Source organism: Arvicanthis niloticus, chromosome 10 (assembly GCF_011762505.2).
Source record: "Arvicanthis niloticus isolate mArvNil1 chromosome 10, mArvNil1.pat.X, whole genome shotgun sequence".
Classification (NCBI taxonomy): Eukaryota; Metazoa; Chordata; class Mammalia; order Rodentia; family Muridae; genus Arvicanthis; species Arvicanthis niloticus.
Genome location: NC_047667.1, coordinates 60,437,316 through 60,463,740, shown reverse-complemented (window position 1 = coordinate 60,463,740; position 26,425 = coordinate 60,437,316). Strand labels below are relative to the sequence as shown.

General features: G+C 41.2%; 1 protein-coding gene across 3 annotated transcripts in view; it reads left to right on the top strand.

The window, feature by feature from the left end:
• Spata17 (spermatogenesis associated 17) overlaps positions 1 to 26,425 on the top strand; it is a 198,535-nt gene that overhangs the window by 90,516 nt on the left and 81,594 nt on the right. For all 3 annotated transcript variants that reach the window (XR_013112958.1, XR_013112959.1, XM_076941585.1), the window contains exons 7-8: positions 11,779 to 11,985; positions 16,803 to 16,951. Coding sequence is in view for 1 of the 3 variants with exons in the window: in XM_076941585.1 (XP_076797700.1) it covers positions 11,779 to 11,985; positions 16,803 to 16,951 (356 nt within the window). In the remaining 2 variants the exon portion in view is untranslated. The remainder of the gene's footprint in view (positions 1 to 11,778; positions 11,986 to 16,802; positions 16,952 to 26,425) is intronic.

Here is a 26,425-nt window from a genome sequence, read left to right as displayed (position 1 = left end):
ATTTTGTTGCATTTTCTGAAGCGACAAGAGGTTTAATGATCTTCTCCCCTAGCAGTATTAATCTAAATTTTTATTCCTATGGAAAGATTGCATGATGTATTATATCTATTACACCTTGGACCTGTCCCTTTCTTTCCTTCTCCTTCCTTTCTTTCCCTCTGTTTCCTTCCCCTCTTTTTTCCTCCACCCCTTCTCGCCCCTCCTTCCCTCCCTCTTCTTTCCTTTTTATTTTTTATTTTTCTTTGAGACAGGGTCTCAGGGTCTCACTATACAGCCCTGACTGCTGTAGAACTCACCATGTGGATCAGGCTGGGCTTGAAGTCTCAGAGATTTGCCTCTGTCTCCTGAGTTCTGGGATGAAAAGCATGAGCCACCACACACTCATTTTTAAAGGGGAGATCTCTCAGTTTTACATAGGAAATACTGAGAATCAAATTCTGAACTTGCAATTCACATGGCCATTGGAACAACACTCCAGAGTAGCTTCAGGCCACAAAGGTTGCAGACCATGCCTCTCTGGTGTGCACGCACTGTCAGGGCCAGACTGCAGTGCATCCTGTGGAGCACATTCTCTCCCGGGTGAATCTGCATGCCGAGTGCTCTGCGACTTCTGAGGAGCTGCCACTATGCAAGGGTTCAGGTATATTTGGAAACAACAAAATTTACATAAATATCGCCACTAAACCCCAGTTAAACATAAACCCACTTCACCCTTTTTTTAGATTAATCCCAAATATACTGAACTGACTGCTCCTCTCATGCCTCAGCATACAGAATTAACAGTATTAAATACTTTACTGTTTTTCTTTTAAATGTATTTATATTTGTTCTTTGTTTGCTGTTAAAGCATGTATATCTACTTGTGCCTATCAGAAAACTGGGAATCATACAGTAATACATTTTACACCTGATCTTAGCCAAAAGGCCAATAAGCAGTATACAACATATCTATATTACATATACATCTCCGTGTGTGTGTGTGTGTGTGTGTGTGTGTGTGTGTGTGTGAGTATTTGTGTATGTATACATACGTACATATCTTTCAATGCTGGAGACTGAACCCAGGATTTTTTCTATACTGCATATGTGCTCTCACCCTGACAGTGTCCCCAGCTTCTGTAGGCCTTACATCACATCATTGAAAGGACTCCATTAATTATCAGAATTCTTATTTATGTGACTACACTAAAATCAATAGCCCTGCCAACTACTACACGAACATTCAACTGTTGAGTTTCCTCTAATCTTTGAGGTAAAATTTCCCTTTTCTTGTTTTATACTTTAGTATACCACGTACCTTTGTTACTGGAGTCAGACCTTCCTCCTTACCTAGAGTGCAGGTGAACCCTAAAAAGGGAACATTAATCCCTCCCCCTTTTTGCTCTTTTATGAGTCAGGGTCTCCTTGTGTGGCTCTGGCTGCCCTTGAACTTGCCTGGATTCTAATGTCTCTATCTCCTGGTACTGATAGTCTGTGTAGGCACTAACAGGTTTTATCTATGTCCTGACTCTGACTTACAGGACTTTTAGATTCAAAACAAGTAAAGTAGGTTAGGTTTTAATCCTAATTACTCAGTATTTCTTCTTTGAATTAAAAACATAAAAGTAAAATAAAATTGTTTCAAGCCTATAACAGCTTTAAAAGTGATGTCTGTGTTTGCACAAAAAAATGTGATTTTTTTCATAGTCAATTTCTATTTTTTGTTTTTATTTTTACATCCTGACTGCAGTTTCCTTTTTCTGCTCTCCTTCCAATCCACACCCCACTCCCCTGTCCCAATCCACACCCCACTCCCCTGTCCCAATCCACACCCCACTCCCCTGTCCCTCCCCCACTTAGTCCTCCCTCATTTCTATTCAGAATATTACGGCTGGACAAAGCAACCCAGTATGAGAAATAGGGTTCCAAAAGCCAGAAAAAGAGTCAGAGATAGCCCCTGCTTTCTCTGTTAGGAGTGCCACAAGAAGACCCAACTGTACAACTGTAACAGACATGCAGAGGGCCTAGGTCAGTTTCATGCAGACTCCCTGGTTGTCCCTTCAGTCTCTGTGAGCCACTGTGGGCCAGGGTTTAGTTGATTCTGTGGATTTTCTTCTATGACTTTTTAAAAGTGTAAATCTTGTATATATAGAACAGACAGAGGGGCAGCTATCATCGTTAGAGGTTCTAGATGGACCAAATGAAGCCAGGTCATGCACCAGGCAGAGTGAATGTGATATTCACACTCTGGTCTAGCTGTCTTCAGAACCAGTCTCTTTTGACGGAGGATGGGCAGAAAAAGGAGCCACCTCAAGGGTGTGCTCCTGGCAGTGGAGAACATGCTCCTAACTTCCCTGTTTGCTTGAAAGCAAGTCCTAGGGAGCACATCAGCACCACTGCCTTCTCCTGCATTGTGGAAGTTATCAGTCCCTTCAAACATGAGGGGTTGTGGTAGGAGAAAAACAAGCTTGACTTGTTAGGTCCTCTTCACCAGAAGGCATGCATACATTTCTGGCCCATAGGGACAGGTTTTAGGCGACTTTCTGTCTTCTCAGAAAGAGCCCATTAGAGAAAAGTAAATGTGTAATTGCCATCTGATTATTTGTTATTTCTGCTGCCTAGATAGCAGCTGCAATTTGGAAACAAATGAAATCCATTCCACATTGCATGCGATTGAGATTGAGCAAAAGGAAACATGTGTCTTTGGTATTTTACTCTCAAATTAGTTTCTAATGGTTCTTTTAATTAGTAATATTCATATTACTAAAAAAAAAGATATTTTAATGTTTCAAATGACAAAAATGGACTCTCTGTTGCTCTATTCAACACCATCTGCAACGCCAAGACATGTGATAGCAGCTGGAGGCAGGATCTTTGTCAAAGACCCACGGTGGACTAATCAGGGTAGAAACTGGGCATCAGATGGAAAGAAAGGTGTCAGAACCTAATCACAAACACCTTTCTCTGCTTGAGTTGAGAACCAGTCAGAGAAAGATGGAATATATCTGCTTTGTAAGTTCTGGACCCTGTGTAATGACCCTGTGTAATCAAAGTAATGACTTTGATTTTATGTGATTCTATCAGCTCCCCTATTCCCCTCCCCCCCCACCCCCCAGTAAGGCAAGGAAAACAGCCCCATCGCCCTACCCGCAGGGGAAAATAGGGAGAGGATGCTTGCCTCCTACTGTCGGGCTGGCTTCCAAAAGGAGGGAGGCAGGAGCACCATCTATCTGCACCCCAGAATGAACACTTGTCTTCACTGTTGCAGCTAAGGAGAGTGAGCAGTACAGGAAACTCCTCTCACTAGAATACAGGGTTGACAGGAGACTTAGGTTAGAGGACTAAGGAGAACATATTCATGTTCCCAAAGTAGCCACATGGGGGAGAAAGCTTGAAAAGAGAGGAAATAAAAACAGCTAAACATATATGGATGTTTTCAAAGGTGAGAGGTGGGATGAGAGGCAGGGGGTTGAACTTTTCAATAGTGAGGAGAGACTAGCTTCCATGGCAAGAAGAGGTAAAGACAGGACCATTCACTGACACTTTTGTATGGAGAATTGGAGGTCCAAAGTCATTACTGTGGGAGTATCCCATCACTCTCCTTGTCCTCTGGCAGTGCTTCAGTGGCACTAGGGATCCACTGTCAGCAGAACCATTGTTCTTTAGTCAAGCATGCTCATTTCTCCTTCACACTTGTAGAAGGATTTGCCAAGGTGAATTCTGGATTGTCAAGGTGAATTCCCTCTCAATACTTAAATATCTTGTTCTAATTTCTTTCTCTTTTCTTCCTTCTCTCCCTCTCTTCTTCCCTCCTCCTCTCATCCATCAATGCCTTCCTTTTTCCTTCCTCCTTCTCTTCCTTTCTGCCTTCATTCATGCTGGGCATCCTGGCTCTTTTCAGCCATGGTAGAGCACAGGTTCTTGAACCATGTTTGCTACCATAACTGAACAAAAGGAGCAAAGGGTAACAGTGAAAGTTTCTCGGGCATGTAATGACCACAGGTTAACCCAAAATTGAATCCACACATGTTCAGGCTAGTTCCCAAGTGCTCATCTTTGCTGCACTGTGAGGTTTTATTCTGAGCACACAGCATCCAGCACACAGTAGTGGCATGACCTCACACAGTGCAATGCCAGTGGATACGCCTGAGAAAGATTCACAGTCATTCTACTTCGGATGTTTCTCCGATCCTTTCCTGCATGCTCGCTCATCATTCACAGTACAGACATGCCACACCTCTTACAAGTGTCCATACCTCTTGGACATTCTGCTCCAGTTTTGCTTTTTTTTTTTTGTTTTGTTTTGAAATTTATCTTGACATATCAGAGATTCTTTCCTCAGCCAGACTCAGTCTCCTAATAAGCCTCAGAGAGGCTTTCTTCATTGCTGTTTGAGCATTGCTTCCCGTGTCAGGCTTCATATCTCTGCTCACACTGGTCATGTGCCCCTACCATAACATTCAGTCTTTTGGAATTCCTGGTGTGGAACTGGATTGGATGAATGTGGAATGGAATTCTCACATTTATGACATATCTGGGTTTAGTTTTTATGAGTAACTCTCCCCCTTCCATGCCCTTCAGTGTGTGTGTGTGTCTGTGTATGTGTGGTGTGTGTTTGTGTGTGTGTGGTGTGTGTTTGTGTGTGTATGTGTGATATACATGCAAATGTGCTGCATGTTGAAATCAGAGGACAGCCTTGGTGTCTGCCCTCCCCTCTCACTTTGTCTGAGTTTCTTTGTTGTAGGCCAGCCTAATTTGCCTGCACACTTGCTAGGATTCTCCTGTATCTAGTTCCCGTCTGTCTGTGATTTCTCTTTAGATTATAATTTTTGCCAGCATTTTCGTGGTGGCTTTGGGCTTTCTCTTGTTTATCTTGTAAAGGAGATAAGAAAAATCAAGAAATTCCAAAACTATGGCCAAATTCAACTCAAACTCTCAACAGCCTGGAAGATCATTTTTGTCAATATCCTCATGCCACAGTAGCCAGCCTGAGGCCCCTTGACTGTGGCCTGGGCAGCCTGAGGTCCCCTGGCTGTGCCCTGGCCAGCCTGTGGTTTCCTGACTGTGCCCCCCCCCCATGTTTTTTCCCTCCCTCACCCCTTCAGCTATTTTCATGGTCTCAGTGCCTGTCTTCCATTTTTATTACAAAATTCTCCCTAGTCTTAGAAAAAACTGAGAGACTTTTGCCTTGCCAATCGAGTTCCCGTAGTGTGTCCTATGTCTTTGCTTCCAGGCACTGGGAGAAAACCACCATCACCCAGTTATGCCACAGCCAGTCATGCAAAGTCTTTTCGAGTTCTAACCTCTTTCTTCTAAGAGCAACCTCATGGGGTGAACAACTTTTGCCATCTCTGCGCATATCTTAGATTGAGCAGGTTGGTAGGTGTTCTGTAGCCATTGATTTTAACTAACATTAGGGAATATTGTTACTTTCTCCTAATCCACATTTCACAGGAGATGCTTTAATGTATGATATTGATGAGAAGAGCAAATTCACTTTTGAAAATAGAGTTTTTTTTTTTTACTTAGTAAAGACAGCTATTTAAAAATATTCTCTTTGATCATGTAAAAGTAAAGTAATACCACACCTTTGTTTCTTCTCCTTTTAGAAATACTTGAAGAAAACAAAAATTCCTCCTCAATAAAACAGGCACACCATAGTATCTAGGGGGTATACTATGGTACCTCTACCTTTCCCTGACCAAAGCTCTGAGGGCCCTAGTGATCTCCTCTAGGCAAGCTGAGCCTCGGGGGCTGGGGGAAGGGCTGGAATCTTCTGAATCAGGGCTGAATGCAGTTGTACTGCACTCCTGAGTTCCCTGGAAGAATGACCAGCAAGTGAGCACACCAGCCATGTGCTGACATTCGTGTAAAAGCCCCAATGCTGCCTCTCAAGGTCTGAGCTCTCAGAAGTCAGGCACGGTCATGTCTCAGATCTGCTTTAATAGGCCTTCACTGTCCCTTGAATGAAACCTTTAAGAACTCTGCTTTCTTCTTTCCTCTCTGCTCCTTCCCCTCCTTCTCCTCCCTTTCCTTTCTTTCCTGTTCAGTTCTGTTCTGGTGGCAGGGGTAAGGATGGAACCTAGCACCTGCTATATCATAGGCAAGGGCTGTAGCTTGGGCACGGTGACAGGGAGTCACACATGGAGGCCTGTGGGAAGTATATCGGGTTCCTAAGTTTTAAGCTAATGTGCTTTTAAATAATATGACAGAGTAGCTACTAAGACTACTCGAGCCCCGCGTTTTCTTAACCACAGTAAAACGAACAGCACGTGTGTGTAGCTAGTGATGGTTAGCTTTTGTGTATTTTTAAAATTTGCTTTATGTCAGTACATTCATAGCACATATACCCTAGTGAGAGCCTCCTGATGAGTTTAGCCTGAGATGCAGGAGGGATCCAGCTGCTGAGAAATGACCATGCTTCTTTCCCTAGGTCCTCAGCAGGGACCTTCTGGTGTGCAGTGGCCTCCTGCACCCCGGGCTGCAGCAGTGGCAGCAGCAGAGAGCGCTCTCCTAAGAGCCGGGCAGTTACTTGCTGTGTGGGATTTTTGTGACTCCCCTAGCACAGGTAGGCTGAGTGACTGAGTGCTGTACTAGAGTGACTTGTCATTCTTGTTCAGCAGCTCCTTCCGTGTGGCAAATACCACTCATTTCTCAGGCCCACCTTTACTTTTCCAGTTGTCAGAACTCTGCTACTGTGTTCTGTTAACATTTCATCCAAACTGCATCTGCTTAAAATTTAGCAGAGAAGAGTATTTTTAGCTAGTCCTCCTTTGAGAAATGTGTACCACTCAACGGTGTTCACAGATTTTAAATCAAGGGGCCGTAGAATGGTTTTAGATTTTGTCTCTTTTTGTGGCAGTCTGTGACTTATATTTGCTAAGTGACTTGACTGCAGTTTCCAAAGGGGGAAAAAAAAAGGTAAAGTGTCTGAGCTAGCCTGTTTACCTCTGTTTACTCCCAGAACTGAGCTAGGCTGGCCACCTCTGTTCTCTCCCAGATCTGAGCTAGCCTGTTCACCTCTGCTATCTCAAGTCTGGGCAAATGACTGTTTCTTATATGGTGAAGCCTGACATTGAAACACGAATGACTATGCGGTGGGAATCTGAGATGTTCACATCCAGATCCATAGTCTCCTCAGTTGACAGAAATGAGCTCTGAGAGGAAACCTCAATGACAAGGAAACAAGAACAAGACTACAGCATCCCTCAGGCACACAGGAAACAAAGGTCTGTGTAGGGGGGCCGCAGCCCACAGACAGCACAGCAGGTCCTCCTGTAAGCAAGCACTTCCTTTGCTTTCAAATCAGTTGCACCTTTAAATACTTTCCCATCTAGCACTTAAGCATAAGAATAAAAACTGAGGAGAAAAAAAGCCTGCTGATAGATTGTTATAAATATGGAATAGTCCAAAATATTAATGTAAGGCTAAGGGTGACTGGGTAACAAATGGTACATTTGCTCACTGCTCAACCTGACATAATTAATATTCTAGGTCATGCTTAAGTTCCCATGATGGACGCTCTAAAGGGGGGGAATTCAGGAAAAAAATATATCTATTATATAACTCATTGCCTTTTTTTTCCTTTTGTGACCAGTCAGAACCATAGCCTTTAAAAAAAAATCAGCTTTCACACCCCATTTGCGGTCTTCACCACTGGGCCACCAGTCAGCAGCCCAGCCTGCTGCAAGGAGGTCAGTAGGAAGCTATTAGCAGAGTCCCCCCCTGAGAGCTCTGGGTCTTATTGAGTTGAATGTTAGCATGACAGTACTGCAAATAACTCAGGTGTAGGCTTTTTCTTTTTCTTTCTCCTTTTTCAAACAGTTAGCACAGATTTCCCCATAGTGTTGGTCACTCTAGGAAATTATTGCTGAAAATGAAGTCCCCAAAGCTAGCATGGCAGTGGCCCTTCCCGGCTGTGTAAAATGGGGAAAGGAGAAACTATGACACATAACCTGGGGGGTGGGGGTGCCTGGGGCTTTTGTGACTCACAGCGAAACATTCTTCTTAACCAGGTAGATGTTAGAATGCAGAAGTCGAGACAATCGTACATCTATGAGTTTTAACTTAAAGAAACAATAAGTAAATTGCTAGTCTAGCAGTAAGTAGGGTATTCGCTTGCTGTGAGGAGTCACGGGGGCAAACTGCTTTTACTGGGGTAAGTTAGCTAATATATTAATTTCTAAAATACCGACACCTTGAAGATTTCAAATGATACATTTGAAATTCAATTAAAATGTATTTTCTATCTATATTTGATTTAAATTGCAAAGAGAATACACATGAGGAGGTCTCTATATAGTTGCAAAGTATAATTTAAGAAAGCTATCATGTCTCTCAGTCTATTTGCATCTCCCATCTTGCCTATATATACACGAGCGTGCAAATGCAGGAGGCGATCAGGATTCCTAATGGGCAAAGTTAATGCAGACGGCAGCAGTTATTCAGGCCAACGGAGATTTTAAATGGTAAATTACAGCCTTTAACTAAGTTGTAGGAATCTCACAACTTAATCTAGAAGGTGGTGGCAATTTGGGCAATAAATTAACAGATTTCCAATTAGACTCTCACTATCCTGAATGGCGATTCTTCTCTCGTATCTTTTGCAGAGAGTATACAATGTAGTTATTTTTGTCAAGATCATCTTTTTAATCTAGCTTTGGTTGTCCCTTCTCATCCTCAGTACATTTTTGACCTAGAAAAGCACCCTAAGAGCCATCTGAAGACTTACCCCTCAGTTGAGTGGCCACTAAAGCCATTACAGATAAACACACACATTGCTGTTTCTCAGCCTTATTCATGTGTCTGTCTGCTTTGTGTTTCTAGAATAGCAGAGGTGTGTTACCTTAAAATACTTTTGTTTTACTTAAAAAAATAGAATGTTTTACCCATTCTAAAATATAGTATCACTCATATTAAGTAATAGATATCAAAGAAGAACCAATGTGAAAATGATTTTAGACATAGAGTATGTTTGTGTTAATTTAACTTTATATACAATAAATTTTAGTCTTTAATTGAAAGTAGAAAAGCTAAACTCAAGCAGACCTTAGCGGAGTCTTAGAAAGGAAATGAAAACAATGCGTTAGATAAAAGGGGTCTGTCTACCAATCCTTTTGGTCTCAAGTCTGTGACTGTGTTCCTGCGGTGCTTTGGAAAGCTACGGGAAATCAGCAGCACGTGATACACCTTTCTAAATGGTGTGTTGCTGCCTGGGTTGAGTTTTAGATTCATTTATGGAGTGTCTGCCCTGTACCTTGTAGCCTGAGGTTGCCGGCATACCCAACATGTCCCTGTTCTCCACTTGGTTGCTGTGGATAACTAAAAGTTTGAGTTCTGTAATGGAAAATGGTGGAGCCAAGTGGTACCTCCAAGTTAGTATGGAAGAACTGGGAACAAGACTGGGAAGTGAAGGATAGGAATCACCACTGGCTGAAAGGTTGGCTTGAAGTGTCAGGCTTTTCCTGGACAGCTTTTCTTTTTTAAATATTTACTTATTTTATGTGTATTGAGTTTTGCATGTATGTATGTCTGTATGAGGTTCATGTATGTCTGTGTGAGGGTGTCAGATCCCCAGGAACAAGAGTTACAGAGAGCTGTGAGCTACCATGTGGGTACTGGGAGTTGAAACAGGATTCTCTGGAAGAGAACCATTGAACCATCTCTCCAGCTTTCTTGGACAGTTTTTTCAAGACATTTGTCCTAGCTAATACTACCGGAGACCTTGAGATAAGATGTAATCAGGAATGTTTGTGGGTTAACTACAGCATAAAAGAAAAGTCTATTTCTTTTAGGAATAACAGAAATGTTTAATACATTCTTTATATAGTTCAGTGTCTACAAAGCCACCAATCATTTCATTCTGGAAATTTTCACTTTTCCCTACAAATGTGAGTTTTCCTGAAGGATATTTATACATGTACATGTATAGACATGCGCATGTATTTTGATTATGAATCTCTGGAAATCAAATATCACCAAATACAGTTACATCAAAGTAGGGTACTCTTCAGTCTGTGACTCAAGTAACATGAGGTTTACAGAAAATGGACATCTGCTGCACTTGCATTTCTCGTTTCTCACACATGCATCTGTGAGCCCTATAGCAAGGCAGATGCTGTGCTAAGTCTCGGCTATTCTGATGCAATGTGTGACAGAGTCAGCCACCGAGTGGCGAGGGCATCGTGATGCTGCAGAAGCAGGGCACCTGATGTGACATTAAGTGCACAGATTTGGAGTGATAAACAGTATCCCATATGGGTATGAAATCAGAGTCATTAGCCAAGTACAGGACTTAAAATAGATGCCACTTGCTCACGTGGGGAGGGAGGCAGAAGCCAGCCAGGCCGCCGTGCCCTACCTTGTGCGGGGTATGCGCCACTCCAAGGAATGCATGTATGATGGGGAGCTGTGCGTGTGCTGTGCATACAGGGGAACTGAAGGCAGCTATTAGAGAAGGCTGAGGGTGGCTCAGCACCCAATGGGGTCAGCTGGGTGGTATGCAATAGCCTGAAGCTTGTGCAGATCCATACTCAGTTCCCAATACACTACCAGGCTGCACTATCACCCTGATGCTGGGCAATGATGGATTCCTGAGATAGAAATGGTTCACTTTCTGGATTGGACCTCTTCAAAAGACTACTGTGATACCACATGGAGTTATGTTAGTGTCTGTGACCCACACAGCTGTCCCAGGCCATGATAAAACCAGAGATCTATGTATGTGGTCTATACCACTGACTGAAAGCCTTGGTTTTGTCCTTGGGTTCTGCTGCTTTGGGAGTCCATGTTGATATGAGTGACATGTCCTGCCACCTGAGGCCATGTTGATGTCCCTGCTTTATGCAGCTGCTGATGGGGCACATGGGAGTCTGTAGCCCTGATGCAGCAGAGAGCCATGTTGCTGTCCGTGGCTCATGTTGCCACCCAAGGCCACTTGGATATCCGTGGTTCATGCTGCTGCCTGAAGCCATGTCGATGTTGTGGGCCACACTGCCTCTGGGGACCATGTTGAAGTGATTGGCCCATATAACTGCCTGGGGCCTTTCTGATTTCCATGGCCCATGTTATCACCTAAGGCTATACTGACGTGAATGGTCAGTGCAGCCACCTGAGGGCCCTGGTGATTCACAGTCCAGGCTGCATCTGAGGACCCTGTTTGGGTCCATTTTCCTACTGCTGGAGGTGGCCATCTTAGTGATTTGTACTCTTGACAGAAACTGGAAGCTCATGTTCCACACTCCTGCTGACTGTAACTGAGTGTGCTGGGCTGGCCTGTACGATGTCAAATACCTAAAGAATCAATCTAAACATTGTGTTGAAAAATTTCCTTTTGGGATATAATGATCAACAATTCAAATAATCAAGTATTTATTGCGTACATAATTAATACCCTAAATTTGTTCAAACATTGCCTGCTTGCCTTTATGTAAATGAAGGAATGGCTTTCTGATACAGCTTAGAACACATTATATCTTTATGTAAATAAAGGTATGGCTTACTAACTCAGTTTAAAACATCACATCTGTCAAGAACACAAAATAAACGACTAAAGATCTCTACTAATTTTTTCCTCAAATACAATTTCAGACTGAGTTTTCAAAACACAGTTACTCTGTAATCATCAAAGTTGCTAAGACTGTTTGTTAGTCGAAACCAGATCCAAAGGGCCAGTGCTTTCTAAGTTCTTTTCTGGTAAACTTACCCCTGATTAAGCACCAATGTTGTAATTTAAAATATTTTCCCTCAAATGAATGAAAAATTAATTTCATTTGTAAATTAAATAAATGTGTTCTTTAGATTGCAGGTGTATACAACTCACCTTTCCAAGAGCATCCTGACCCATGGGAGCTGAGGTTGCAGAAAGCAAAGCCTTTGGGTCACCAGAAGGACACTGCAGCAATGAGCAAGACCCCCAGGAGCCTCAGCGGATGGCTGGCATGTACCAGTGCCCGCTCCTTCCCCCAGTCGGCAAGTCTGCCGCCTATCGACAGAAAGCGGTGTCAGGTACCAAGCAGCCCTGTGTGAATCTGTCATTAATTATTTAATTAATTAATTAATAATTTTCTATCCTCACTGTCCTCAATTCTGACTGTGGTAGAGTGAATATTGTGACATTTGTTAACATCACCCAAAATACCCACTCACTGTCCATTTTTGTAGCATCAGGGTAGTTAATGCTGTTAGCCAAACATTACTGGCTGTCTCCATGAACAAGCTGTCTTGGCCACCTCGGTCTCTTCAAAGTACTAGTTCTTTTTTTCTAACATCCCAGCATGGCCTGTTTCACTTATCATAGTGTCCCTAAGGTCAATCAGATTATATCAGAATGGTATTCCTTTTTAATTCCATCATATATATGTATGTGGTGTGTGTGTGTGGGGGGGGTGTGTATCCAACTGTTTATCCATTCATGACTCAAAAGATCTGATCACTTTTATGTTAGCTACATTAAAAATCACCTCTGGAGCATGCTAGCATATTTTTGACTACACACCAGGAAGTGAAACAGCATGCAAGTATTTTTCTCCCATCCTGTGTGAGGCCTTTTTTTCTCCTGCCATGGTATTGTATGATTAACAATGCTTTGTTTTTGAGAGTAGTTTTTTTCCTCATAAAGATAACTTTAAATAAGAAATGTGTCACTTTGAAGTGGTTGCCAGAGAAGTTGACAAGTGGTCCCCTGGTACTGGACATTATATGGAGTATGGACTTAGGACATAAGTGGTCCCCTGGTACTGGACATTATACTGAGTATGTATTTAGAACATGCACTGTTGCTGAGATGCTGGGCTGTCTTATAAGAATTGTTATGATGGCAATGGCTATAATTTATTATTGCTAGAGATGTGTTTATGTGCTATCCCGATGACTTGACATCACCTGTTCTCAAATGATACCCATAGTTTATGTGCCATTGTAAATGGGACTTGTATTTGAATCATTTAAAAAGTGCCAGTTTGAGAACTGGAGACACTCCAGAGACTGACAGCACAGGCAGGGAAGCCTGACTGTATCTGGAAAATCATAGAGCTGGATAGGAAAAGTTCTTCCTGGGCTGCAGGGTCAACTTGGAGAGAGGAAAGAATATTTGTCACAGTCCCCAGAAGGGACAATTTAGTGAACCCTTCAGTATTTCACCTGCAGAAGGCAGGTGCCACAGCTGGTATCAACCCGCAACTGGATTGAGTATGCCCTTTAAACTTCTATGTATTGTCTCTCTGTGCACATAAGGGCTTAAACCAAACACATTTGCCTTTCTATGGCATCTCTAGGATAGTAGTTATCTTAGGAGTGTAGCCAGGGGTCCACGAGCGGTGGCTTCCCCTGAAGGTTTGAGTGATCTGTAAGGATAAGACAGCAAGGAGATCCTCTCAGTTGGTCCCTTTAGCCACATGGTAATTGTTTGCCATGTCATTGTTCTTCTTCAGTGTCCACTCCACAAAGTTGCCATACAGTGTGGCCACTGGCTTCTCTCAGTGGGAGCCATCCTAGAGAAAGAGGAAGTAAGCTCTTGAAGCAGCAGCTAGAATTGATATCCCATGGTGTTTACCCTGCTCTATTTATTTGAGATGAGTTGGCCTGTTTCTGTCAAGGATAAGAGACCACTCGACAATGAATACCAAGCAGGACATGTTGGGGCCATCCTAGAAACTACGGTTCCCTGTCTGACACTGAGTCAGTCTCTCAATAAGGACTGTTTTCTACGGTGTTAGAAGCTCCTTCACCACTTATCTGTGGTATTTCTCTTCTCTGTAATTACGTCCTGAATTGCCTTTACTTACATATTTCCCTCTCTTAAAACCACTAGCAAAATAAATATTATTAACTGATATTTGTACAACATTTTGGAGGGAATTATAAAACATATACTATATATCTACTGATATATTTTCTCTCTTCTTGCTTTTCTCTCATTTAATTTCTGGTCATGTTCTTTTCTTCCCGTCTTCCTTGTCTCCCATACCTCAACTGCAAATGCGCCCATTGTATTCTCTCTGACCTCCTTTCCTCTTTCATCTTTCTGTAGTTTTCTTCCTTTCTTCTTTTTCTGCGGGTCTTGTTTCCTTCCCTCTGTCCCCTCTTCCCTCTCTTTTAGTCACAGTAGGACTGTTTGCAGTCCTGTCTGAGCCACGTTTCCTTTATTCAATGATAAAATGGTCTATACATTGAGGACACGTAAGGCGGCCACATGCCAATGTTTGAACCCAGCATTTAGAATTTGAAAGGTGATTCTTAACACCTTAACTCTACTAAGTTTAAAAAAAACTTCACTATTAGACTTTAATAAACACTTTTAAAATACAGGAAAACTATTCAATAGCACGTATTATAGAACAGAAATATATTTGATTTCATACCCAAGACCTGGATGGAGGCAAGGCAAATTAAACACCGTGAAGTTACAGCTGAGACTACTAGAAGGACCCATAGGATCAGGTCGAGACTTAGAGCTACACACATTCCAAGGATGGTTGCTAGAAGTGATGACAATTTGAAGTTATTTCCATGTGAGGTAACCTGTGTCACTTGAGGAATGTGTGGAACAGGATATGCCTGAGATCTTAAAGGTGGCAAAAAGTACCAAAGGATGTCAGGCTTACTAACGAAGGAGGCGCACCATTGAGCTCAAAGGCAGAAAGCTGATTGTCTGAGACTGGAGACAGGAAGACTGGTGTGGTGGCCAAAAGCTCTCAGATCAAGCACCCAGAAGAGGGGCTTATCTTCATTCCTTGCTACTTAGGCAAGGTTCCTCTGAATTCTAGTGAATTACAGACAGATAGTGAGGGAGATTGAGGTAGATAGATGTGTGTGTGTGTGTGTGTGTGTGTGTGTGTGTGTGTGTGTGTGTATTCCAACAGAGGTTTAAGGCTTCTGCTGAACATTCCATTACTCCTCGTGGAGGCTGAACTTGTTACAATCTCAACGTCTAAACTTTTATATCTTTAATGTTTCTGCCATCCAAAAACCCTTTAAATTCTCTTTTTAAAACAAATAAGCCTTCCTGCTGCTCTTCAGCTCATGGGTCATGTTTTTATGGCCTCCGTGAGTATATAATACACCATACTTACTAAAGGGAAGCCCAAGTTAACAGTTGTTATTCTGCCTTACATGGAGCGAAAACAGGCCCAGAGAGTCATTGGCACCTGTTATACACCAAATATCAATTATTTAAACCATTGAACTTCTCAAAGAACAAAAGAGTTCAATTTAAGACTTTTGGTTTCTTCATAGCAGATTGGAATCTTGATCATATATCTTTAAAAAGCAAACTTCCAATACAAAACCGTTAACTACTTTCAAATATAGCAATCCTCCTGTCCAGCTGTGGAAAGTACTAGATGCTACTGATCTGCCATTTGTGTTATTTACGGTCCATGACTTTTATGGTAACTGGTTCCTATTATTGGTTTCTATTAATGTAAAACATAAGTGAACGTAAATGAGGCGTGAATCATTCCTTTTTATTAGCCCACAGTCTTCACTCGCTGCTTGCCAATGCTCCAGCTGCGTCTTCTTAGTAATAACCCATCTAAAAGAGACATTTTTAAGAATAAGGAATGATATAAGAAATCTTTGTTCATTTTGTATTATTCCTCTCCAACACAGTGGGGAAAAAAAAAAAAAAGCAAACAGTATGTCGTAAACGACACAGCAAATACCTTTGGCTTGTCTCTGCTGATTGTGATGCTGGCTGGAGGCCCAGTGGACTCAGTCTGTGCTGGCTGTGCTGAGACTCACCACAGGCTCCTCTGTGGACTCTCTCCTCTCAGTTGTAGCCCTGAAGGCCTGTACTCTTGTACCAGAGCCGCTTAGCCTCAGAATTCAGATAAAATAAGGATGAACAGTGTGGCACCCATGCTTAAGGAACCAACAGGAAAACCCAGGAGTTGGCACCCATGTGTTGAAGCTAGGCCATGGTTCTTCCTCCCAGCCTCTTGCTCCTAGAAATAAGACTCAGAGTCAAAATATAGTTACAAATACCTATAGCTAGGCTCTTTTCTGACTATATATAACTTAAAATATCCCGTCTATTCTAGCCTACATTCTGCCACGTGGCTGGTTATCTGTGCTCAGCTACCATGAGACCATGGGTCTGTCTCCTCACCTCTTCCTGGTGAATCTCCCATGTCCTTCTTTCCCAGAATTTTTTTCTCCCTGATATCCCACCATCTATTGCCTGCCTAAGCCATAGACCATAGGCTTTTTAATGGACAGGTGTCGCATCTGTGCAATACATAAGATGTTCCCTCTGTACTCGTCTAAAGGCTTGTACTTAATGCATGAGAGAACTTTGGAAAATTAATGCTCAGAATCTTTTAATGGTTTTACTATTTAAAAAAAAATACACACTTTAGTTGTGTTGGAGACAATGAGCCTGTAATGTTACAGTGTAAAGCAACCTGGGACTGTGGGTTGGCCAGCCCACACAGGAAAACCTTCTTGATATTGTAGAGAACGTCTGCCAAGGCTTACAGAGTTTTAAGACAGTCACCTTCATGAGAGAGGACAGCTCTAGAAGATGAGTGATATTTTTGTTTGTTTGTTGTGTTTCTTTCAAGTCATGGTTTCTCTGTGTAGCCTTGACTGTCCTGGAACTTGCTCTGTAGACCAGGCTGACCTTGAACTCACAGATTTTCTGGGATTAAAGGCGTATGTTCCCAATGCCCTTTTTTTATTTGCTTGTTTTAGTTCTGGGGAAAAAAAAGATGTTTTAAAAATAGTTAAGTAAGCTTGCTATATTTTGTAGAGGTTCAGGATCACAGTTGTCAATATGTCTGGGACTCTTCCATGGTGAGACATTTGTCCCCTTGTCTTTTAAGGGACCCTTCCGAGACATCAGCGAAGTCTTGGAACAGCGCTACAAGCCTTTGGAGCCTACCCTGAGGGTGGCAGAACCCATCAACCACCTTCATCTGGCCAGAGCGACCTTCAAGCAAGAGGAACGGATGCGCAACCTGCAAGACAAGATGTGAGTACTTAGCTGAGCCATGTTTGTTGATGGTAAACTTCCAATATTTCCTGTTACTCAATGTTATAGAGAATATTTTTCGTGTGCAGAAAGGTAAACTCACTCTCTGTCAAAAACAAAACAAACAATAACAACAACAACAAAAACTCCCCCAAAACAAAAAAAAACAAGAACCCCCCCCAAAAAAAACAAAAAAAACTTCAAAACAACAACAAAAACAAATAGAGGCAATTGTTTTCCAGTACACAATGTTGTGAGTGAAGACAATAATGATGTTAATAATGTATGCACACCTCTCCGAGGCCAAACGCAAATCCTCTCCTCTCCTCGTAGAAGAGGAGAGGAATACCAGTGGCACTCAGAGGATAATGACAACCGTGCATGTCTGAGGATAAAATCTTTGTCTTTAATGAGCACACATTTCTTTGTGATGCTTTCAAAATAACATCCAGTAAAACAAACACATCTTCTGTGGGCTAGTTGTGCTTAAACACAACAGTGTGAAATGGTTTTTTAAATTAGGTCCAGTGAAAAATGTTAGTTCATAACTGAGCAGAATGAAGACAGGTATGAAGGCTAACCCGTCAGCAGAGTAAGTGTTAAATCATATAGTGGCAGTAGTGGCTTGGGCACTAGCAAGTAACATCCTTCTCTTCCATGTTTCCGTTCTCTTACGGTACTTTGTCCACAACAGAGTCCCATGTGACTTATAGTGGACCCTTGTAAATCTACAATGGCCTCATTGTTATTATCCTAGACTGTCTCTGTAATCATTATTGCAGTGCATCACACAGTATTTTAGTGTTTTGTGTACTAAGTGATTATGGTAATAATACAGGTAATTTTAATTATAATGTAATAATTTAGTATGATATAAATTACTAGTATAAATTTCTACATAGTGGCATACTATACCATAGTATGCCATAGACAATAACTACTAACCACCGCTGTACGTTACATGGCTGTAACTTACACAATAGCAATTACAAATGCATTAAAATGTGTTTATAAAGAAACAAGAATGGCATTTTGCCCCGGCCCTCGGGGATTCGACGAGACCTTAGGGAAGGGGGCGAACGAATGAAAGGACAAGAGACACAAAGAATGAGAGCAAGTCTGGGTTCTGATCAAGCTCTGAAACTTTAATTTTGGGGGCAGGTTATAAAGACACAGCAAACCGGGAAGTTTGGGCGAGGGTCATTGCTTAGGGCCATCCCACTATGGAATCCTTATCGTCTAAGACCAGTTCACTGTCATATCCTTATTGCCCTAGACCATCCCACTGTCATAACCAGCTCCAAGGAAATGCCAGACGTTCTTTAGGTTCCTGGGACCTGAGACCTGTGAATGTCCTTTCTTAACCTTGTACTGACTAGACTTTCTAAAATACCAGGTAATTTCCTGGGTTTGGCTCCCGGCATCTGCTCCCTTTTAACAATTTTAAACGAGGCTGGCAGGCAAATGCAGACATTAAGAAATCTCATTGGCAGATAAATGGGCATTGACCAGAGGGGGAAAGCATTGACCTGATCCTCCCAGTATCGTTTGTAATGGTGTCTTTTTGGGGAGGAGAGGGTTATTTGTCTTATGGGCCATGTAGGATATCGAGAGTCCTAGTTGGCTCCTTTGAGACACAAGAAATCAACACCAACCTCTATGCAATCAGGTTTGCTTTTCAGGGGACTCAGAAGCGGACAATTTGGGTCCTCCCCCTGCGGTACCTCATCATGCACCCCTTGCAGTACCCACGTTGTGTCCATGCCATGCCGAACCAACGTGCATAGATCTGAGTTCTATGCAGCTCCTAAAAGAGATATGTCATCGCAAGGCTCAGCCAAGCCTCTATCAGCCGAATCAAGTCTATGATAATATACTTTTAGATGCCAAGGAGTCAATTTGTTGTTTTATAAAGCCAGTGAGTCTGTTAAAGGCCCACGGGTGGAAAGCCAAAAGGCGAAGGGAACTGATCACAAGGCCCAGGATGGAAGGGAGAAGGGTAGTAAGCCAAGGAGAGGCAGAAAACTACTTTTTCTTGTTCTCGCTGTTTTTTTTGACATTCTAATCTCTTTCTGATCTTGACCACACTATCTCTAACTACCCCAGTTTAGTCAGTCAGTATAAAAACAGCATTCCTCCTTGGGGGGTGGCACAGAGCCCCCCTTGCTGAAGGAAAAGCAGATGAGAGATTTTTCTCTGATGCCAATCTCTAGCTGTTCGATGTCCCTGTCAATGGCCCGTCAAGGTTCTGAGTAGTACAAGTCCCGAGGCCTGCATCAGGATCAGAACTTCCAACAGTGAATACCATGGGTGGCTCATTTTTATCTGGAAAGGAAAAAGAAGGGAATTCTCAGGGAGATTTCTCTTCCCTGGATTTCAATTGTTATCCATTTTATCTACAGTTGGGTCTGGCTTTGTGGAGGTATCTGTTTGTTTCGCCAATCTTTCTGACAGCCATCTAGCCGCGCCTTCTTTGGTATCAAACAGACATATCAATCCTCAGCCCCATATGAGAACTGAATCTAGGCCATTCCATTTAAAGGTAAAAAAAGTCCTTCCATATAACTGTGGCATAATTTTTATTAGTCTCAGGGTGCCAGAGGTGATCGGCAGCAGATTTTCCATGAGCGTCCAGATTTAGAAAATTGAGAACAACAAAGCATGATGGAGAATATTTCTAGGAGACCCTTTCTGGAGGTATAACTCCCACTCTTTGGTTTCTTAAAAGCCAATTTTTTTTTGAGTTCCTTGCAAAACCAGGGCAGAAGCAACAGTAGCTGCTCCTTCCACACTCAGAGAGTTATGAAGATATTATTTTAAAGTTCCACGATACCTGTTTCACAATACCTTGTCCTTGAAGATTATAAGGAATCCCAGTAATATGGGTAATATTAAATTGTCAACAAAACATCTCAAATGTCCGACTGCAATAGCCAGTTCCATATTCTCTCTTAATCTGATATGGAACACCAAGCATAGAAAGATAATGTAGGCAGTAACTAATTACATTTTTAGTTGCTTCTCCTCTTAAAGCATTTGCAACTAGAAAGCCTGAAAAGGTGTCAATTCACATGTACATGTTTTAATTTTCCAAAATCAGAAATGGGTAACATTCACTTGCTATAATTGATTATGTATAAGTCCTCAAGGATTAACATCATTATTAAAACATTGAGGACACAGAGAACAAGTTTTTGCAATTTGACTTGCACACTCTCTAGAAATATCAAATTATTGTCTCAAGGTATTACTATTTTGATGATATAAAGAATAAGATTGTTTGGCCAATTGTTACTGTGAGGCTTATAATCTGCCTGGTATACAAATCTGCTGTGGCATTGCCCTGGGGTCCAGGCAATCCAACGTGAGTTCTTAAATATCTTATAAAGTTAAGGAAAAGTACATGTTTCTTAAATTAAGCTGTATTTGTAAAACTTGAGAATTAGCAATATCTTAAAAAGGAACAATTTTAAGCAATTATAAACCATGAGCTATAATATACTGGCTATGAGTATACAAATTGAAAGCTTGATTTTTTTTTCAGCATTTCAAACAGTGGCTACAGCACATAATTCAATTATTTCTGCTGAAGCAGGGGAAACTTAAGAAAATGAACATGTGATCCAATTATATATATAGTCTTCCCATTAGGTGAGCTGTCTGTAAATATTTTCTGCCTTTGAATATTTTCTGGAGCAACAAGCACTCCCAAAAATTTAAAGCTCGTTGTATGAGCACAAAGGCTTGCATTAAAACTCCTTCAGAGAGATCAACTAATAAAATACCATGCAATGAACAATATACACTGAAAGATTCAAACTCTTAACTTTTTATATTAAAGCAACAGCAAATTTTGTACATAATGTAAGGCTATTAGCCATCCCTTGAAGCAAAACTTTCTAATGATATCACTTCATGGGCTCTCAAAAATTATAAGCATACTTACTGAGTGCAAACCCCTCACCTTCACCAGGATGTAAAGAAACAGTATAAAAACACTGTTCTAAATTTATAATAATTCTATATGCATTTTTTGGAATGGCAGCTGGAGTAGGCAAATCAGGCTGCAATATCCCACAAGTTTCATAAATCTTAAGTTTGAACTTTGTTTTGGATTAATTCTTTGTTTTGAGCAATTCTTTTATTAGCAGGCACAGCTATGCTATGGAGGAAAGCAGGCATAATTTTAATTTCTCCAGCATGATCATTATATAACTTCTGGCCCATAAATTGTTTGTTGTGAATGTCTTTGGGTCTGAGGCTGACCTTTCTTCCCTAAGGAAGAAGCAATGTAATAAACTAATTTTGGAAAACACCTTTCTAAGGGCTAGTCAGAGTGACATGACAAAAGGAATGTCACACAAGCTTTTGCTGAGCCCATTCTGAGCTTTGTCTTAACTCAAGTGTGAGAATTCTTAATCTGGGCCTATTTCTTGAGGCCTGGCCCAACGATTATCCTTCCTGTACTGAGGACAAATTCCAGGGGAGTAATTCTGCTGTCTGTCTATGCCTCTATTTTTTGGACAGTCTTTCTGAAAATGACCCGTGTCTCCATACCTAGAACATTCCTTATCACCTCAGCGCTGTGAAAGCATGGTTTGGACTAAAGTTAGCATTCTCATAAGCCAAATGTGTAAAAAACATCTCCTGCCTGGGGTCTCTAAAATTTCTACCAGCGCTTTTAGCAGCCTATCTATAAATTCTTAAAATGGTTTATCAGAGCCGTGTGTGTTCTAGATAAAACTCCCACTGAGATCTCAGTTTAACTATATTTTTTAGTTTCTTTTGCAGTATTAGAGTGTAACCATAATTTTGGGAAACCAAACTGATTTTTAACAATATAAACAATTTATTTTCTCTAAAATCAACACCAAGTACATTACTTTCATGTTACTAAGTTTGGCTATCAGTTCTTATATATGAATGCATGATAGTGCAGCTTTTAATACCTCTTAAAGAGACATTGTTTTAAATCCTATCTTTATACATCTGGTTTCTGAATGACTCCTACCCTGAGTTACCAGTTTTAAGCCAACTTTCTGTTACCAAAGTTGCAAAAAAAAAATTTTAAATCATACCCAATAACTTATAGGCAAATAATCTATATATAAGAAATGCAGAACATTTTATACTTCTGAAACCAGTCCGAAGCAAAAATGAAGTGGCTGCACATATATTTAGACTAAACAAATTTTTTCTTGCTTTTTCTAGCTGTAATTTCAAGAGAAGCACCTTGTAACCTGTTGAACCCAATAATCATAGTCACAGATTTTTCTAGGAGAAACATCCATTAGCTCCTTACCATAGAAGCCATAAAAAAAACCTGCTGGCCCCTTTATGAGTGGCTTTTATATCAATGAAACCATGGCAGGGCTTCTCCAGCTGTGCTAGACTCCTAACCACAAGTGCAGGGCTCCAAAGGCCAATTGAAACTGCTTTTTACTTTTACTTTCTCTCTCTCTCTCTTGTTCTCTCTCTCTCTCTCTCTCTCTCTCTCTCTCTCTCTCTCTCTCTCTTAAAAACTAAATCAAGGGCTGAACAAACAGCAGATAAAATTTTAACCATTTTCTTTTAAACATGAAACATGGAACAACATTCAAGCAACAAAACAAAAACACAGACATAAACTGACAGACATGGACAGACTGGTGCACCAAGGACAAAAAACAGACATAGAGAGCAGTACTGAGGGTCTCTCCCGTAGGAGCCAGAGAAAAAGCAGGACAGTCTCCTGATCTTCTCCTGCTCCCAGGAGGGCTCTAAAATCGCCTTTTTCTTTTCTTTTGCTAACACGGCCAGAGAGTGGACAACTGCATTAGCCCTTTCTCTCCTTCATCTCCAAGGTTTAATGTTTTTATCTCCTTCTTAGGAGGTGTAGCATTTTTTTCATCAATAGTCTCCTCTTGGGGAAACATCAACAAACATCACCAATGAAATCTTTTCTATTTGGGAAAAGGGAAAAATTCTATTCTATCTCTATTTCTATCTTCTGTTCTAACTCTCTATGCTAGCTCTATTCTAACTAACCTAACTCACTATTCTAACTAACTCTATTCTGTCTTTTCTATTTGGGAAAAGGGAAAAATTCTATCCTATCTCTCTATTCTAACTCTCTATTCTAACTCTATTCTAAACTAACTCTATTCTATTTGTCTTTTCTAAGATCCTTTTTTCTTAACCTTTACTCCTCGTGCCTTGAGGGACTCCTTGAGACCCTTTAAGAACAAATCATGTTTGCTCAATGCTTGTCCCATAATTGCGTTGCTTTTTCTTACCTTCACCGGATCAATCTCACAGGCGGGTGACTCTGCAGTGATCACAATGCGGATCTTCTCTCTTCTCTCCAGAGAAGCGTCGATCCTATGCTTTCAGGACGTCCCTGTGGAAGCAACGTTCGATCGGACCCCGACCCACAAGGCCACACGTCGGGCGCCAAGTGCCCCGGCCCTTGGGGATTCGACGAGACCTTAGGGAAGGGGGCGAACGAATGAAAGGACAAGAGACACAAAGAATGAGAACAAGTCTGGGTTCTGATCAAGCTCTGAAACTTTAATTTTGGGGACAGGTTATAAAGACACAGCAAACCGGGAAGTTTGGGCGAGGGTCATTGCTTAGGGCCATCCCACTATGGAATCCTTATCGTCTAAGACCAGTCCACTGTCATATCCTTATTGCCCTAGACCATCCCACTGTCATAACCTTATTGCCCTAGACCATCCCACTGTCATAACCAGCTCCAAGGAAATGCCAGACGTTCTTTAGGTTCCTGGGACCTGAGACCTGTGAATGTCCTTTCTTAACCTTGTACTGACTAGACTTTCTAAAACACCAGGTAATTTCCTGGGTTTGGCTCCCGGCAGCATTTCTCCTGCACACTGGGTTTTCGATCATTTTGTCAGTCAAGTAAGATACACACGACTTATTTTGGTCAAGAAGCTTTAAACAAATCTTGAAAAATAAAAATGTTTACAAACTTAGATAAAGATAAAATGATCATACATCCTATGGAATTGTCTAGGTTTATTTTAGAGCCACTATTTGTCATGAAAACCAACTGCAGCCTGTTTAGCAGATTCTTTCAGCATCTGATCAAGATCAAGTTAACCCAGTGTATCAAAAGTAAAAAAATACTTTCGCCAAGTAGTTTTGAAGAAAATATATAGATTTACCTCAGAAATTACATATGATGGTACCACTCAAATTGAAGCAAAAATATTTAGCTTAGTCATAAATACATAAGGAGCTATGTCCTAAAGTTCGTTTGCTTTCGTTTTGAGATGGGGCCCCCTTGCTGTATAGCTCAGGCTATCCCTAACCTTGGCTCATCCTTCCTTGTTCTCGTCTGTACCGGTTTCAGGTGTATCACTATGCCCAGCTCAGAATTACTTTTCTATTTTCAATAATGCAAAGTGTATAAAAGAAAAGAGTAATTACCAAAATCATTGATGCAGTTGGCTGTCCAGTTGCTGCACACATAGAAGCCAGCACTTTTCAAAGCCCCATGATGCCTTCTTTTAGAATTTTCTTGATTGGCCTTGAAAGATCAAACACCAGTGTTTTTCCCAAAGGAAGGTGCTTGGAGACGCTGCATAGAGCACCTTTAAGTTACATGGGTCCCTGTGAATTTTGAAAAGATCCTTTGTGCTGAAGCCTTAGCATACTGAAAGGGATTTCTGAGATTAGCAAGCCTCTCAGAAGCAAGGTAGGTTGGAATTGCTGATGAACTCACTGAGGTTAGACCACGTGTGCTTTTAGCAGCATGTCTAAGCAACTGCTTTCAGCAATTAGCCCACGGCCTGCTCCACTGCTGGAAGGCATGAAATACTGATGCTTCGTAGCGTCTTCTGAAACACTTGTATTTTTATGTGGTGGATAATCCAAAATTGCATTGTATGTAGAAATGTTAGAACTGGGCCTTTTCACCTCTGCTTATGATAATTATAGAAAAAAAGTTTATACTTTCCATAGAGATGTATTTCTTAAATGTGAAACCCTTTTCCTACATTAAGAAATTACCATAAGAAGTCAAAAGGAGGATGTTTGTTACCAGCTGAAGGCTTCTTCAGTAGCCATCTATGTGTCCAGCAGGAAAGGCAGGCTTTCTGATTTCAAGGATAGTGCAGCAGCACCTTGTACAATGCCTTTGCTTTCATGTCGTCATAGAGATGGCATGCATTTTATTAGGAAGATGTGAGTTCAGATGCTGACTCCCCCACTGTGCAGTCTTAGGACTCCCCTCAAATCAGCCGTCTGCTCTTCTGACTGGCTTACATCAGCAGTGTGTTGCTGTGCCTCTATTTCTCTGTCTGCCACAGGAGTGTTACCTTAAAGGGTTGTAATGAGACCTAGGAATTTAGGAAGATCTAAATAAAAATAACCATTAATTATCTATGAAGTGAAAGACTGCTTAGTGGATGATAGTATTTGCTGCATAAGCCGAGGTACAGAGTTCAGATCCCCAGCACACATGCTGAAAAGGTGGCCATGTGTACCTATGACACTACACTTTGAGGGACAGACAGGAGGATCACTGAGGTTGTTCTCTGATAGTCTAGTCTCAGGTTCAGCGAGAGCTCTGTTTCAAAGAAATAAGGCAGAGAGAATATACACCATTGTCTTCTGGCATCTGCAAAGTTGCACATAGGTGCACACACCTGTGCACACAATTTTAGAGACATCACACCACACACACACACACACACATTTTACATATGCTACAGGCCTCATACTCCTGCACAACAGCTATCCAAGGAGGAGAAGGAAATCATGTTACAAATACAGGAGGTTTGGCTTCACACACTACAGACATCAGAAATTTTCACTACTTGTGAAATTATTAGTTATACAAATAACTGATAATAAATAAAAAGGAAATTAATTTAAAACAATTTTATGTACAATTTGCTATATACTAAAGGTTAAAGCAAATTGGATTCAGTAAGATGGGTGTACTTGTGTTGGATACAGAACTGAACTCACTCGAGTGTTTGAGCAGGAAACAGAGCGTCTGCAGTGTTTTGATTTCAAATCACCAATTCTGACATTATGGTTTTGCATAAGTACATAGTACAAAGTGGCAAAAGTATATTTACAGTCATTTCAAAAACCAGTAGGAATTTTGTCTTAATCCCAAACTAAATTCATGGAATGGTTTTTGTTTGTTTGTTTCTTTATGAAACTTGTCAGTAACACAAATGATAATTTTCAAAATCAAACAGTTTAGCACAAGGCTTTTAAGAGTTAAACATTTTAACTCAATGCAGAGATGTATAAATTTGAAAACTACATATGGAGAATTTCTTGTACACAAACAACAAGCGTTTGTTTTCCAGAGCCCAGAGTCATGAGTCTGGGGAAGGAACTGGTAGTGATGAGGGTGGCTGATACAGATGGGAGCCCAGACAGAAGAGAGGGGAGAGCTCCCAGAATATGTGTGTACATGTGTGCCATTGTTAACAAAATTAATTTTAAACA